Below are 16,551 nucleotides of genomic sequence, written 5' to 3'. Positions count from 1 at the left end.
AGTCAGAAGGTGAGTCCAGGTGAGTGGATGGATGAAATACCTGTGTGTGACCTCATGTGTCGGGTCAGGTCCTGCAGAGACCAGAATCTTTTGCCGCAGACGTTACAGATCTTCTTCCTCTTGTCTACTCGTCTTCCTGACGCCTCTCCTCCCTCTAAACTCTTTGGTTCTGACGCCTCCTCGTCGCTTCTCTCCTCCTTCTCCTTCTCCTCTTCCTCCGACTCCCCACTCTCTCCCCCCTCACTCTCACCTCCTCTCACTCCTCCTTCCTCCTCCTCCATCTCTGCCTCCTTCTTCTGCTCCTCCTCTTTCTCTTCCTCTGTCGACTTGGCGGCGTTGCTCTCCATCGCCTCCTCTTTCGCCGACAGGCTCTCCTCCACCGGCGCCGCGGTCGGCGTCTCCTCGGAGAGGTGCGCCCTCTCGTGGCGAGCGAGGGTGGTGGCGTAGCGGAAGCTCTTCTTACACACTCGGCACACATGTTTGTACTCTGGCTGCTGCTTCACCACAGGGCTGCTGCAGGAGGAGGAGGAGGAGGAGGAGGAGGTTGTAGCACTTTTCTCCTTCTCTTGGCTCTCTGTTGCTGCTTGGGGAGCAGAGGTAGAGGATGTGGAGGATGAGGAGTTAGAGGAGGATGAAGGCTGGGAGGGTGTTTCTTCCTGAGCAGGGTCGGAGGACGTGGAGAGCTTGAAGTCGATCAGCTTTTTGCCGAAGTTCAGGTCCAGACTTTTGTTGCTATGGCAATCGTCATCGTCTGCGCTCTCCACCTGACAGAGAGATGACATCAGCTCTGAGTGAACGTACTGACAGTCTGATTGGTCTAAATGTTCGTCCAGTCAAAGGTCTCCAAAGGACTTTTATTATCAAATAAAAAGTCATTCAGGGACAGCGTTCTCTGTATGTGATGATCTATGAACTCTCTGGCACACACACACACACACACACACACACACACACACACACAGTTATTGTTATGCTTCAAAGTCCATCAACAGTCTTTCAGGTTGACTTGAGGAACCTGTTCTTGTGTTTCAGGTCTGCTCTTCGTTGACTAGCAGTGCATTAATACGAGCCGTAGCTAACATACAGCTGCTGAGGTGGTTTCTTATGTATCATGGTTTCTGTTATCAGGCGCCAGATAACATTCCTCCTGAAGAAAGATCATTTCTTGGACGTGAATTTCTCAGGAAGACTGCAGACGGGGAACGTACAGCAGCGTGCAGGCAGGAAAGGAAACATCATCACATGCAGAGATGCATCCATCACACACTGAACCGAACGCTGTGTGTCCTCTAAATGTTGAAATAAATCCGTTTCCGGCGCAGGAATCAGGACGCCGTGTCATTTAAACAGCTAAAATATGAACGCCATCTGGTGTCGGGGACAGATCTGATCACTGACCTGCTGCGTGTCGGCACAGCGTGTGTAAACATGTTCTCTGAGTAACCTGATGCATGCGAACACACTGAAGGAAAGCTCAGGTAGCCTCACCTTAGTGCCGCTGCTCTGTGGAGGCTGTTTCCCCTGTGCTGCCTTGCTCTCTGGCGCCCCCTGCTGGTCCGGCTGCTCCGTGGTTTCGGTCTCCTGCTGCTCTGCACCGCCGGCAGCTGGACTGCAACCTGCAGCACAAACCAACGTCTGTCAGTGTCAGCAAACTGTGTGCAGCTCTTTTAAAAGGTTCTGCAGCACAAACAGCTGATGTGACATCTAATATCCACTAATGATCAAAAAACCTTTCAAAATTGTAAACGTGTTTTTTTACTTTTCCTCACACATTCATACGTTTTATGTCTGGGCACAACAGGAAATGTGATAAAAGCTTTGACTGATCCGTCGCCTCCACCTTGACAGCATATTTGAACACCTTTACATGCCAGGTGTGTGTCAAGGCAACAACAAACATATCAACATGATTACTTTCATTATTGATTACTCAGCAGATTATTTTCTCGATTGAACCAGCGGCGTCAGTTCTACTTGACTCTCATCACTAACCGTGGGTGGCGCTTGGTGTTGTTGGCCCCGCCTCTTGTTGTTTGGAGGGCGCGGGGTTATCCGCGACGGGGGCGGGGGCCGAGTCTGCGGCGGCGCTCAGATCTTGTGCCTCTGGCGCTACCTGCTCCGTCTCTGACTGACTCTCTGTGGCACAACACAACGCGATCAATACGACCAATCAATACAGTGACAAACACACAGGTGAGTGGTTCCCAGGTGAATAGAAAGAGTCACAAGGTCACTTCCTGGTTAGTAACAAAGAGCAACGTCTTTCCTGTTAATCATGTCAGAAACTTTAAGTGGAATTCCTCTGTCAGAGTACAGAGTTAGAGATAATAACACATTTCATATAACTTTATTTATACAGCCAATTAAGATAAATAAGAAGAATTAATACTGGTGATTAAAATCTGATTTGTTGGTAAAAAAAAAGGTCTGAAAAGCCCAAACATGCTGGATCTCTTCCTCCACATTGAAACTCTGTGACTATAAAGTTTGGATGTTTTTGTTTCTGACCTGCGCTCTCGTGCGATCCTTCATCTCCATCTTTCCTGGCGAGGGCGCCGTTGCGTCGCAGCGTGCGGTGAGTCACGCCGTGTTTCCTCAGCAGGTGGCGCTCACAGTTTGACTTGGTGGAGAAAAAGGCATCGCACTTGGGACAGGGGAACGGCTTCTGGCCTGAAGAAGGACGAAGGACTGAGGTGAGCAGACGGATGTCTCAGCACTTTTATTTTCTCTGGATTCAAGTTTTTATTCACTTTATTTGTGAGTGTGTGTGTGTGTGTGTGTGTGTGTGTGTGTGTGTGTGTGTGTGTGTGTGTGTGCGTTACCGGTGTGTGTCAGCATGTGTCTCTGCAGAGAGCTGGCCCAGGGGAACACTCGGGGGCAGAAGGGGCAGGTCATCTTCTGGACAGAGTTGGAGTAGGCATTCTTCTTTCCTTTGGACTGCGGCACCACGGCCGAGGCCGCGGTCTTCGCCTCCTCCTTCGCTCCTCCCTCCTTCTCCTCTCCTCCACCTGCTCTGTCTACATCTGTTCACAGGGAGGGTTTTGAATTAAGCTTCAGTGCATCATCCTCATGTTTTGTTTTCCACTCAAACGGCGCGTAAGGTGTCCCTCCTCCTACCTCTCTTTCCTGCCAGGTCTGAGGCTCCGGTCTGCAGGTAGGTGCTGAACTTGTTGGCGTCTGTGGTGGCCAGCATCTTCTCCACGCTGGCGAACTCCCCGCTTGACTCCAGGTCGATGCCGCCGCCGCCGCCGCTCACGGCCTTCTCCTTCACCGCCAGGGCAGCAGGCTTCTTCCTGGAGCGCTTCCTGCTGGACAGAGAGGACGAGGATGGCACGTTTACATTTTATTTCCTTTACTTTGGCGCCATCTGGTGGCAGAACTGATAATGGCGCCATGGTAGATGCTTGTTCGAAGTTTCCAAACAAAATTTGCTTTTGAATCTTTGTCAGATATTCTGTCAGATGACTGTTTGAGGTCAAACGCCGAGATTATGTTTGATTGACAAGGAGCTGTGTTCAACTGATCAATAGCAGTGCTGAAGAAAAAAGTGCTGATGAGATATTACAAACTATGAAACAACTCAGTTAAGAGGGCATTTGCATAAAATTAAATATCATTCTCAGTGTCTCAGGTAATCTATCAAAACAAGGGTGATTATTATATTTTTGATTAACTTATTCATTAATTTTCATTAATCAATTGATGATTGAGACTAAAAAAATGTGTTAAAACACTAAAAAATGTTCATCAGAGTCCAAGGTGACATCTTTAATTTGCTTTCTTTTCCAAACCCAGTATCAGTGTGAAGGCTTCTTTGCCATTAAATTCAAATCTGTTAGCAGTAAATGATCAAAGCTTATTTTCTCAAGCTTTCTTTGCAGCTTTGAGAGAACAGAAAACATATTTCATATCTTGATGACTCTTCAGGTTATGGGTGAAGTCACACACCTGGAGGACCCTTCAGACGTGTCGTCACTTTGCGTCTCCGGAGCGGCGGAGGCTCCTGTGGCGTCGGCGGCAGAGTCGGCCTGAGAGGATGTGATGGCCGCCTGGGGTTTGCCCTCCAGCGTGGCTGCCTCTCTCTTCAGCAGGTCTGGAGCTCCAGAGACAGAGTGGATGATCTGAGCGATGGAGGCCAGAGGAGGCAGCTCCTTCAGGGCTGTGGAGGGTGAGGACGAGGTGGAGGAGGCCGGTTTGGGGAGCAGGGGCTTGAGGCGCTGGGCTCGTGTAGAGTTGCTGAGGTTGGGGAGGGAGGTAGGGGGAGGGGTGGAGCCGGGGGGGAGCTGGTAACAGCCGAGTTGGGGGTGAGGGTGTAGAGGAGGCAGGGTGCTTGCCGTCTTCTCCTCCTTGGACGAAGCCAGAGCCTGCTGCTGCTCCACGATGCTGCTGCCGCTCTGCTCCGTCTTGATCTCCCTCTTCTCTCCGGCGCTCGCCGCCTCCCTCCTCTGCCTCTTGCTGGGGATGGACAGATCAATGGGCTGGTCCATGACGGAGCAGTCGAAGCTGGGGGAGACGGTCTCCAGTTTGACCCCAGAAGACCCCACTTGGCTGCCGGATCCACGACCCGTGGCAGAGAAGTCCAGCGGCTGGTCCAGTTCTGCAGTATAAATCACGTTAGCCAGCTCCTCCACCTTCACTGATTGGAGCGCCTGGATTGGAGGCTGACTGACCCCATTCAGCACCATCTGATTCGCCGCAGCAGCTCGACCGGAGGCGACGGTAGCGGCAGGCACGGTGGCAATATGCTCTTCGATCTCTCTCTCCTGCACCTCGGGGTGCTGTTTGAGCAGGTGGTGGATGCAGTTGCGCTTGGCCAGGAAGGCGGCACCACAGCGCCGGCACTCGAATGGCTTCCTCTGGCAGCCGTTGTGTGTACGCAGGTGGATCTGCAGCGCCCGGTACGTCTTCAGGTCCTCGCCACAGAACCGGCACGCTGTCTCAGCTCCGGTGCAGCCCGTCTCCGCATCCTGGGTGGTGGTCGTTGCAGCGGTGATTGCTGCGGCGATATTCGCTGTGGTGGTGGAGGTGACGTACTTGATGTTTTTCTCGATGTCCTTCCTTGAGGTCTTGGCGTGCTTCTTCCTGAGGTGGCGTTCGCAGTTGGCCTTGACAGTGAAAGGATAATGGCACACCCGGCAGACATAGGGTCGCTCGCCACTGTGTGTCCGCAGGTGTCGGATCAGCGTGGCTTTGTCTGGAGCCACGTAATCACAGATGTTGCATTGGTGGGGAAGGATGCCAAGGTGGAAGCGCATGTGAGCCTGCAGGACGCCGGAGAAGGCGAACACCTGGTCGCAGAATCGGCACGGGAAAGAACCTTTAGCAGAGCCGGCGTTGGCGTTGTTTCCCCCTTTGGTACCTGGCTTTCGCCCGCTAAGCACCGCCTCCTCATGTACAGCTGTGGTAGCAGCTGGCGGCGAATCAGACAAAGGCGTGTGAGCGTCACCCATAAACTCTGCATCCAACTGACCTCCGTTGCCAGCTGAAGAGGAGGATGAAGACGATGACGAGGGTGTTTTGAAGAGAGTCGGATTGGGAGGTGGCAGGCTGGGGCTGATGCAGCCCAGTGAGGCCTGCTGGGAGCTCTGGAGGGGGGGAGGAGTTGTCGCCGTGAGGCTGGAGCGAGGGGTGATGGGAGGTTTTGGTTTCAATGGAGGCATCGCCTTCTGACCCTGGACTTGACCTGGAGGAGGAAGAACCAGAGCTGTTGAGTCACATGCAGTCTATTGTTTTTTTAATACAACCATTAGGTGTCTTTAAGAAAGCAACTGATTGATTGATTGATTGATTGACAGACAATTAAAAGAACATCCAGCTCAAGCCGACACCCACCATGACCTCCGGCAAATCCCGGAGCTTTGGCCAGAGGTGGGAGGGTCAGTCCCATCTGATTCGGCGCTGCACTCGCCACTTTGAGGATCTGCTGGATGTCCGCCAGCTCCATGATCCCCGCTCCGCCTGCCTCTCCAGGTTTGACTCCAGATGAGGCCGCACTACCTGTTGCAGCGCCTCCATCAGGCTGCAGGAGGAAGCCGGTCTGGAAGGGCTGCAGGGAGAGCAGGTTCAGGGCCTCTCTCTGGGAGAGGCCCTGCAGGGCTGAGGCAGAGCCCGTGCCCTCTAGCAGGGGGATGCTGAGGGCCGCCAAACCACCCACACCCAGCCCCAGAGTCAGCCCCAGACCTCCGGACAGGTAGCCTGAGGCCGGTTCCTGAGGAAGGCTGGAGGATGGCGGCTCCACGTGGATCACCTTGATGCTGTCCAGGTGGGCCTGATGAATCTCATCGTCTGTGGGACCAGACTTCACCTGAGAAATGCAGACAGGATCCATCAGAGGACAGTTAGAGGGCAGCATTACAGCATTCCTTGTGTCTTTAACATCACTGCAACCTTGATGAGTTTACCTACATTTATTTCTTCCATCCTCCTCTTTTGAGGTGATTAGCAAACCCCTGATTCACACATTCAGCTGTACTTCCAAAGCTTACCTTGGAGATGTGCTGGAGACCCAGTCCTTCCAGGAAGCTAGCCTGCTCTGAGGGCACGGCTTCTTCCTCAACATCCTGACGGTCGTTCTCGACGCCGTTTTCTGCCTCGTCCTCCACTTCCTGTGTGTCAGCGGTTGGTTTTTCAGGGTGGGAGGTGGTTTTGTGCAGGTCCAGGGCAGAGCGAAGGGGGAACGCCTTGTCGCAACAATCACACACGAACCGATGGAACTTACTGATACAGCGACGAAGGTTTGTCTCGCACCAGACCTGCGGGGAAAGAAAGAGCTGATCACACACCGAAACCTGAATCCAGATGTGTGGTGGGTGGAATGGTGCTGCGCTGGTACCTGAGCGATGTGAGCAAACTTCTTGCAGGAGAAGTCGATGAAGGCCAGGTCGTTGAAGCCGGTGGGGATGGAGGGGTTGTTCTGGATGAAGGGGCGGCCGCTGGGGTCTTGGGGGAGCAGCTTGTGAACCCCCGCATTGTGACGCAGCAAACCACGGTGGGTTCGGAAAGAGAGGCAGCAGAGATCACACCTACGAACACACAACGAGGGAACTTCATCAGCAGTTTGATACCATCTACCAACACCAGCGGGAGCTTTTCAAAATAAAATACTCTCTTTAACCGGCAAATCTCTGTGTGTGTGTGTGTGTGTGTGTGTGTGTGTGTGTGTGTGTGTGTGAGATAACCCCTGGTGGCAGTGATGGTCCTGCTCTTGTTAAGCACTGAGAGGACAGCTGCTCAGTGTCTGCCACAGTCACACACTCCTTCACATCCTCTGTGTGTGTGTGTGTGTGTGTGTGTGTGTAAGCTGTGTGTAATCCCCTCGCACACGTTGTCAGAGGATTTTTGGGGGGCGGGAGAGGAGAAACACTGTGGACCATATGTGGACCAGCACTTGTTGAACTCTCCACCTCCCTCTGTCTCATCCCCATCACTCCTCTTCCTCCTTCTGTTCCATCCCTCCTCCTCCTCCTCCTCCTCCACCTCTTTCATCTTTCTCTCCTCCTCCCCGTCGTCTGCTCCTGGCCTGCTCCTGTATGTATGTGTGTGTCACACTGGTGTTTGAGGCTAATCCCAGAGAGGCTGTGTGTGTGTGTGTGTGTGTGTGTGTGTGTGTGTGTGTGTGTGTGTTTCTTTTAATTTAAAGTCAGAAAAAATCCTGAATGTTTCCCAGCGCTGTGAGATGAAGTGTTGAAGCGTCCGTCGTGTCAAACAGAACGCTGAGACTCTTCATCAGACTCATCATCATCACACTCCTGTGACGCTGGAATAATAAATAAGAATAAAGACGGCTGAACTAATATGTCTCTTCTCCATCCCTCCATCTTCCTGCTGGTCAGTTAAACTACCTTTCTCTCCCTCTCTCCATCCCTCCATCCCTCCAGTTCAGTCGATCCTCTTACAGGCTGATTAGTGAGGATTTACAGCTAAATATTCCTGCCTTCCTCCATAACGAGCTCAGCCTGCCGCACTCTTCCTCTCTCCCTCTTTTTATTTGTTCTGTTTCTTTTTCTTCCTCACGGACAAACTTCATCTCTCCGTCCTCCTTCCTTTTCTTCCTTTCTGTCTTTCCTTCTTTTTTCTTATTCTCCACCCCCTCCAATCTCTTCTTTCTTCTTCACTCCTCCTCCATCTTTTTCCTCCATGAAAACACAATAAACACGCTTCAAACTTTGAAACAGCGTGTGTGTGTGTGTGTGTGTGTGAGGGGGTTCGTTAGGAGTTGTGTCACCATGGTGGCAGACTGTCTTTTTCTTTAGGATGGGTGGGGGTGTAGTCATGGCAACAAGGTCCAGCCGAGCGCGTCCTGAAACCTCCACCTCCTCCTCCTCCTCCTCCTCCTCCTCTCTGTGACTTATTAAGTTGTTCTCTCTCTCTCTCTCTCTCTCTCTCTGTGGTTCTCTACCTCTCTCTAGCTCAGTGGTGACTTATTACCCCCCCCCCCTCTTATTATCCATCCATCCGTCCATCTTCCCCCTCTTCTTTAAGCTGACCCTCATTTCCGTCTTTCTCCATTTTATCCCTCCTCCACCTTTTTTATCTCCTAATGACTGATTTAGTCCCGTCTCTTCCATCCCTCCCTCCTCCTCCTCCTCCTCCCTTCTTCTTCTTTCATCCTCTCCTCCCTCCCTGTTTGACTCCCTGCCTGCTAATTAGTCGAGGAGGGAAGACGAAGCCGGTTGAGATTCATCTCAACTTTGATAAATTTCTAAAACGTTACTCGGAGAAGCTCGAAGCAGCAGCTGTTTGTCACTGAATGAAGTAGTTTGGATATTTTGGGAATATTCGCTTTTCTTCTGGAGAGTTGGACGAGAAGAATGATGCCACTCTCACATCTGTGCGTTTAAAAGAAAGCCAAAGCCAGCAGCCGGTTAGCTTAGCTTAGCTTAGCTTAGCTTAGCACAAAGACTGGAAAGGTTTTATTACAACCAGCAGTGGAAAAAGTACTCAGATCCTTTACTTCAGTAAATGTAGAAGTACTGTAGTCTACAAATACTCCGTGAGAAGTAAAAGCCCTCCATTCAAAATGTAGTTTAAGTATCAAAAGTACTGCATCATATCATGTAAGCTTTTTATGTAAAAAAGTGACCAGAAGTGTCAAATAAATGTAGTGGAGTACAAATTACAATATTTGTAGCTTTCAGTATTATATAGTAGTATAATTATTTTACAGTATCAGTATCAGTATAATAAGTAGCAATCCTCATTGAAAGTACCTCAAAGGTGTACTTCACTATGAAATATGACAAACTGTCAGCCAGTGAAATAATCGATCATATTGACGAATTCAACAGAACCTCGATGGGAGAAACACTGCAAGGAATTCTGGGAGAGTGTGTGTGTGTGTGTGTGTGTGTGTGTGTACCTCAGTGCGGTGTCGGGGTGTGTGTCCATGTGTGCGTCCAGCTCCAGTCTGGAGCTGTAGGTCTTGAAGCAGATTGGACAGGGCAGCAGCTCCTCCTCTGCTCCACGGACCGCCCCTGACGACTCCTCCGCCGCCGCGTCCTCCACCACCTAAAAACACACACACACACACACACACACACACACATTAACACACCAACATCACCACACCTCTCTCTGTTACTTGTGTCAAAGCGTGTGACGTCCAGGAAACGAGCTTTCACTACCTTCTTGCTGGGCGGCTCCTCTCCGTTCTCCTCCTCCTGCCTCCTCTTGACAGATGGACGGCGGCGTTTGGTGGGCGAGGGGGGGCTGACGGGAAGCAGACCGCTGGCCGGGTCCTTTTCATGAATCTTCATATGTCTGAGAGGAGGACGAAGAGTCAGAGGTTAGTTTCACCAACCATGAGTCGCGTTTTCGAGCTGTTTGTTCAGGCGTTAACGGAGAAGCACCTGAAGCTGTCTCAGGTATCCAGGCTCACACATCCTCCACACAAATGTGCTGAAATCACATGAGAAGTTTTGTCACGCTGACAGACAGCTGTTGGAGAGGTGAACTGCAGGGATTTGTGGGTAAAAAGCAATGGATTCTGGGAGTGTGAGGAAGAAGTGAGACTGCGTTTAAGATCACTGAAATGATTTCCGTGATCTGACCACACACGCACACACACACACACACGCACACACACGCGCACGCACACACACACATGCAAGTCATCACATAATTACACACACAGCAGTTCGACTGCCTTATAAGGCTGGCGGAGGGAGGAGGAAGCCCTGAGGTCACAGCAGGAAGTTGTCGCTCTCCTGTTGCTGTGACAACAATGTCGAAGAAACGCCATTGGTTGAGAAACAGCTGATTTGTTATTGATACGCTTCCAACTTTTCAGGCTTCTTGAGCGTCTCATTCACTCATTTATAGTTAAAGGAGGTAAAAAAAAGGAGACAGGGAAGGAGAAGAAAGCAGGAGGAGAGCAAGATGATTTCAGATAACCAGCTGCACAATGAGGAGGAGTTACAAAGACGTTCCTTCTGTTAGTCACCTGTTTCTGTACACCTGGCTGTTGAAGAGGAGGAGAAGGATGGAGATCTCATCCCTCCTCTTCCTCCACAAGGTCAGCTCCTTCAGCTGTGTCTTAGGTCAGATGTAGTTGCTTGATGTGTGTGTGTTGCTCATACGTGTAAATGTGTTGATCGAGTGTTTGTGAGTGTGTGTGTTTTAGTTTAAGTTTCACGAGACGTGTGAGAAAGTGTGCAGGCTGTTAGCATGTGTTTAGTTATTTTAGTGTGTGTGTGTGTGTGTGTGTGTGTGTGTGTGTGTGTGTGTGTGTGTGTGTGTGAAGGTCATTCAGCTAGGTCGCATGTCACGGTAGTGAAGGTGTCAGTTTACAGAAGTTCAAAGAGGAGAGGAGAGGAAAAAAGGAAAGGAGACAGAAAGAGAGACAGAAGGAAAGGAAAGAAGAAAGGAGACAAAGAGAGTCAAAGACGAGAGGAGGACCCTTTGGAGGTGGAAAAAGGGGATGAATAAGGAAAGAAGCAAGAGGAGAGGAAACAAGGAGATGAGGGGAAAGGGAGCAGGAGAGAGGAGACAAAGAGAGGACATTAAAGGAAGGAGGGAAGGAAGGAAAGAAAAGAGTGAAGGAGAGGAAGTGAGAGGAGAAAGGAAAGATACAGGAGGTGAGGGAGCAGGAGAGGGTGGTGGGATTGGATGTTATCATCTATTAATAGGACCCAACAGGCAGCAGGCTGGACGCCCATAAGAGGTCCTGACAGAGTGACCAAGTCAGCAGATCTGGGACCAGCTGACAGGAAGCTGTTCATTAACCAATCAGAGCAGCGAAGGGAAACAGAGGAGGAGACGAACAACAAGAGAGCAAAGTCTTCTTGGCCCAAACTGTACTGTGACCCCAGAACCGACCAATCAGAGAGCAGGAAACATGCCGAGTCAGCAGAGACACAATCCTGCTGCGTGTGTGTGTGTGTGTGTGTGTGTGTGTGTGAGACGTTTGAGTCGTGAACAGCTGCTCAACTCAACATATCAGTGTACACACACACACACACACGCACACACACATGCACGCGCGCACACACAGAAAACACAAAGATAAATTTAGACCAAAACACTGTAGTCCATCATATTTAATTGCTTAACAACATTTATTGCAGTATACTGTGTGTAGTAGCAGTAACAGTACCAGTGCTGATAGCCGTAGTATTGTTTTGGTGGAATTTATAAAAACTGTGCCAGAATCTCCTGCCGATCCAAATAAATAAAATCAGAATTGATCACGCATGAGAAATTAAAAAAAATCATAGACTAATCAAAAACACTAGCACTAAGAGTACTTTTATAGTATAACTTGTTGGAAACTAGTACAAAGAATATTTATGTCACAGAAGGAGAAGCGTTAGCTATGAGCGGCCTCCCATCTGATAAGACTTAAAAATACACTTACAGCGGTAGTAACAGTAGTAACAATACAGCAGTACTTGCTTGGAGTTGCAGTACTGTATTCTTCTAATTCTACACTCAGTTGTAGTACCAGTCACAGTGACACTTGTAACAGTAGTAGTTGTAGTATTTTCATGCGTGGATCAACTTTCTAGGGGCCCTGAGGCAAAAAAGCGCTGCTGGCCCCCGCTGACCCCTCACTCGTCCAGCTCTTTGTATGTTGTGTACTTTAGTACTTGTTAAACAAAGTACACACAGCAGACTACACGTGTATTTGGCCCACAGAAACAAGCAGTACTCTCTAGTTCACGACTACTGCAATCACAAGTGTGAGCAGCAGTAAGTGCGACAGTAGCAGTATAAGAAGTACCACAAAGAGTAGCAAGAACAGTACAAAGTACTCATGTGACCCTCTTCCTCCATGTCTGCCTGCATGCAGTTCCAGTACATCACCACAGGGGCGCTGTTGAGTCAGTCACAGTTGAGCTTTCACTCATCTATCAAACAACAAACAATTCATGTAAACTCTCAGGAGGGAGGGAGGGAAAAATAGACGAGAGGAGGGAGGGAAGGAGGGAGGTCTAACTGTAGGACACTTTCCCTCAGAGGAAGTGAGGATGGAGGGAAGGAAGGAAGGAAGTAAAGAAGGATGAAATGAACTTTCTCAGACAGAAACACAGAGCAGCTTCTCTCTTCTCCTCAAACATGCACTGGCCTCTGAGAGCCAATCACAGCTCAGCACACCGCTGCCAGCCCATAATAGGCTAATGGGATGCCTCTCCATGGCAACCAGGCCCAACGGCCTCACAACAGAGCAGACAGAGGGCCGAGAGAGGACGACTCATGTGATGCCGCTCTCCGCTTCACTTTCTCTTCTTTCAATCTTTGAAAACTGAAAAGTTTTGAAAGTCATCTTAAAGTTTCTGTGGGCAGATGTGATGAGCAGCAGCAGGGTCGCCTGCAGGGTTTAACCACATTTAGCCTCCAACACGCCCATTGTTGTCTCTAAAACCTGGAAAACACTTAACTTAAACCGAGAATGAGAAGTTTATTTTACAGGTTTGTGAAATCCTAATAATCACTGAAGACATTTCCTGGACAGAACGATGTAATTTAGAGCTAATCTCAGGGAAATCAATCTAAATATTGATTAAAAATTGATTATTGGAAACTTTATTGCCTGAATATTTGACATTTTTGTCATCTTAAGTGCTGTGACTTTACCTGAAATGACTGATAATTAATTCTTCCTTCTTCTCTTTTTAAAGTGTTACCAAATTAATTTATTGTGTTTAAATGTTTCATCTTCATCTTCTAAATTAGTCACAACGGGACTTTTTGGCATAAAACTGACATATTTATGAAAGGCTTTCGGGCAGAGCTGGACCGGCGGTTCAGCTCACAAGTCAGACGAAGCTGCAGAAATGTCAAAGTTTGCAGTGATTCAGCTTCACGTCGTCGGTCCATCAGGGTTTATTTCTGCACTGTAAAAATGTCCGGCTCGAGTTTAAAGGATCCGTCTCAAAAACAGCTGTCGGTCTTATGTTTTTACCTTGATGCATATTCATAGGTACAGTGATCCCTCGCTATAACGAGGTTTATTTTTCACGGTTTCGCTACTTCACGGATTTGCATCGTGCATTGTGTTCTGCATTCTGATTGGCTAAAAAGTCACTCCGCTTCTTCTCTACCTGTGCGTCAATAACGTTGCAGTTTAATATGAACACGTACGTAAAACAGCTCGCCAAATTTACATCACGTACGTGCAAATTCTCTTGTAATTTGGAGTTTTGCCGATCACTGTGTTCTTCTCCCGAACAAACACACCTGCACCAAAAGAAGAAAACACTGCAGAGCGGAGTCAGGATGCAGCGGCTCAGTCTGAAGAGCAGTGAAATACACCTGAGTCACTATTTGTCCAACTGTACTTTGTATTTTTTTCATAATCATTTTTAATTTTCTCCAGTTTAATCCAATCACTCGGGTCGCGGTGGGCGGTGCTAATCTCCGCAATTTGAAGCCTTCTGTTCACATCGATGATTAAAATTATTATTTGACAGCACAGTACAGAAGTTATTTGTTAAAAAAAAAACGTTTCTAAAGTACTTTTATTTGTGAAACAAATGCTTGAGCCTGTAAAATGGTTTGTTCTTTTTTTTAAAAATGTATAATAGAGTATTTAATTGTATAATAATTGTAAAAAAAAATAAATAAAAGTTTCTACTTCACAGATTTTGCCTATCACGGGTTCTTTTTGGAACGTAACCCCCGTGAAAAACAAGGGTATACTGTACTTACATACACGTTTGGAAAAATCAACTTAAAGCACAATATTGAGCCAGATGTTCGCCTTGTCCACCTCTCTGTCATAACGTGCGTGCTGCATATTTCCTGAATTTGTGTTTAACCACATGACCACAGACAGGTTGGTCAGAAGTGGCCACACTTCATTTCTGCCCCCCAGCAGCAGCAACAAAGGTATGTGGCTTCAGTAAACGTTGAATAGAGCCGATGTTTGGGTGGGAAGAAGGGCCTACAGGCCTTTCCACCAGAAACCAGAGGAACTAGTTCCACATTTCAGGGATGCTGCTCTGAAGTGGATTCTGCCTTCACATTCAGCAGATCATTCTCCTGCTGCATCACAAGTTTAGGGCCTTTCATACTACAACTCTCTAAATTTATCTCCTTAATTGGCAACAAAACATTTCAGATTTTGCTAAATTGTGGAGGGAATTCATCACACATGACGCTTCGCCTCTTTCTTTCCATCCGTCGCCCACATTCAGCTCCCGTCTTTCCTTCTTTTTGTTCCTCTCCCTCCCTCCCTCCCTCCCTCCCTCTTCCTCTCTGCCCGTCCGAAGACAGTCGAGTAGGAAAATCTCGCGTTTCACATTTCAAAGGATGCTCCGCTGCAAAATGGATTCCTCCTCTCGCTCCCTCCTCCCTCTGCTTCTGCTTCCCACCCTCCATCCGCACAGGCCTCCTCTTTATTTTCCTACAGCAGCATGTGGAGTCAGGCCTCGCGGAGAGAGCAGCGCCACATGTGGAGCTCAAGTCAGACTTTCCTGTTTTCCTCCCTCCCTCCTCTACTGTTCTCTCTCGTTTGCATTGTAAATAAGCATTAAATAAAAAAAGGTGCAGGGCTTCATGAGGCCTGTTCGCAGCTTTTTTTTTTTTTTTTGCTTTGTTCTATAATACTCGCAGGATTCTGAGAAAATGACGCAACCATTTCCAGGGTGTGTTGATGGAAATCAGCATCCAGATCGCGGGCAGCCTGCAGGAGGCCGTGTTATTCCCTCAGTGTGACTTCAGTTTGTCTTTCTGCAGAGAGACAGCAGAGTCACGCTACTGCAGAGACTCACAAAACCAGACCGCCGACTTTCTGCCGGAGCTTAAGCTGCAGCAGGTGAGATCAGGACGCGAAGCCGCGGCCGCTACCTGAAGCGCAACACGAGATCCGGCCCTCGGATCCAGTTCAGAATCTCTTGATTCTTCCAAAACCTTTTCCTCGCTCTTCAACATCCGTGAAGAACGACGGACTCATTGCTACTGAGCTTCAACTGAGTTCACACCTTTATTCTGCTGACAACAAGGAGGCAGAGAATAGACAATATTTAAAACAGAATTCAAAATGTCAATGAGTCGATCATAGCTGCTTTAGGTCTCGCTGTTGTTTCGGATGCCTGTTTCATACTGAGAGCGTCGAAGCCAAAGACAGTTTTCCATTCAGCTCCTTCTAACTACCTCTTTAAAAGCAGCAGGAAACACAAGCTCTCACTGCCAAACCCCAAAAAACTATGAGCACAAAAACAAATAAAAGGAAAAAATAATTGAGAAAATTGCTGTGACATCTAACAGATTTCTGTCTGTCTGTCCGTCTGTCCGTCTCTCAGCCTACAGTCATTCCTTCCTGCCCACACCTCCTCATACCATCACCATGACTGAGCCTGAGGACTCAGAGTCCGAGGAGGCGCAAAACATTCGCCTTTTTGTCCCAAACGAACATTAAGGGGCTGCACATTTCACATGAACCACGCTGCTGTGTTTCACGCACGCCACCGCCGCTCTGTGCACCCTAAAAACGTGAAGCTACCACATAAATTCCACAGGGTGCTGCAGTAGAGAGGACATCCGAAGTCTCAACACACACCGGAGCTCTACAGGTAACACACGTGTGGGCAGGATGAACACAAGCCAATGGCCGACTGCGTCAGAGGGAGAAGCACATCCAAGAATCTAATTTGTAGTTATGGGGCTAAAAGCTGCAAACACACTGAGTTCTTTGCTTCTTTGAAAGTTCTGGCGTCCTGAGACAGAAGCTGAGCCATTAAAAAGACAAAAACATTGCTGGATCTCTCCTCTGATTGGTCAGATTATGTCACACACACACAGACACACACTGACACACACACACTGCTGCAGAGACCGTTGAGTCTGGTGGTGGAGGCTGGACTTTACTGATAAATGACTGGGCGTTGCTCTGTGTGTGTGTGTGTGTGTGTGTGTGTGTGTGTGTGTGTGTGAGATGGGGATGGAGGGTTTCAAGTTGTCTTCCCACTTCCTGTCCCCACCACACACACACACACTCAGGACCAGTTTGGGTTTTTTTGCTCCCATCATGGTTGACTGGGGACCTGGTTAAACGCTAACTTCCTCTGCCTGAGGTTACATGATGTGTGTGTGTGTGTGTGTGTGTGTGTG

At 48.8% G+C, this 16,551-nt stretch overlaps 1 protein-coding gene across 3 annotated transcripts in view; it reads right to left on the bottom strand.

Annotated features, from left to right (window-relative positions):
• Window positions 1–16,551, bottom strand: part of rreb1a (ras responsive element binding protein 1a) — a 63,984-nt gene that overhangs the window by 5,796 nt on the left and 41,637 nt on the right. For 2 of the 3 annotated variants that reach the window (XM_041960943.1, XM_041960942.1), the window contains 12 exons: window positions 9,624–9,759; window positions 9,359–9,507; window positions 6,833–7,022; window positions 6,486–6,752; window positions 5,833–6,304; window positions 3,949–5,683; window positions 3,118–3,308; window positions 2,823–3,023; window positions 2,509–2,670; window positions 1,993–2,136; window positions 1,489–1,616; window positions 41–764 (listed from right to left, as the gene is read on the bottom strand). In XM_041960943.1, the coding sequence (XP_041816877.1) occupies window positions 41–764; window positions 1,489–1,616; window positions 1,993–2,136; window positions 2,509–2,670; window positions 2,823–3,023; window positions 3,118–3,308; window positions 3,949–5,683; window positions 5,833–6,304; window positions 6,486–6,752; window positions 6,833–7,022; window positions 9,359–9,507; window positions 9,624–9,759 (4,499 nt within the window). The remainder of the gene's footprint in view (window positions 1–40; window positions 765–1,488; window positions 1,617–1,992; window positions 2,137–2,508; window positions 2,671–2,822; window positions 3,024–3,117; window positions 3,309–3,948; window positions 5,684–5,832; window positions 6,305–6,485; window positions 6,753–6,832; window positions 7,023–9,358; window positions 9,508–9,623; window positions 9,760–16,551) is intronic. The other variant, XM_041960944.1, reaches the window with a different exon arrangement.

Source organism: Chelmon rostratus, chromosome 20, assembly GCF_017976325.1.
Source record: "Chelmon rostratus isolate fCheRos1 chromosome 20, fCheRos1.pri, whole genome shotgun sequence".
In the NCBI taxonomy this organism is placed as follows: domain Eukaryota; kingdom Metazoa; phylum Chordata; class Actinopteri; order Chaetodontiformes; family Chaetodontidae; genus Chelmon; species Chelmon rostratus.
This window is presented reverse-complemented; position numbering and strand designations above follow the sequence as displayed.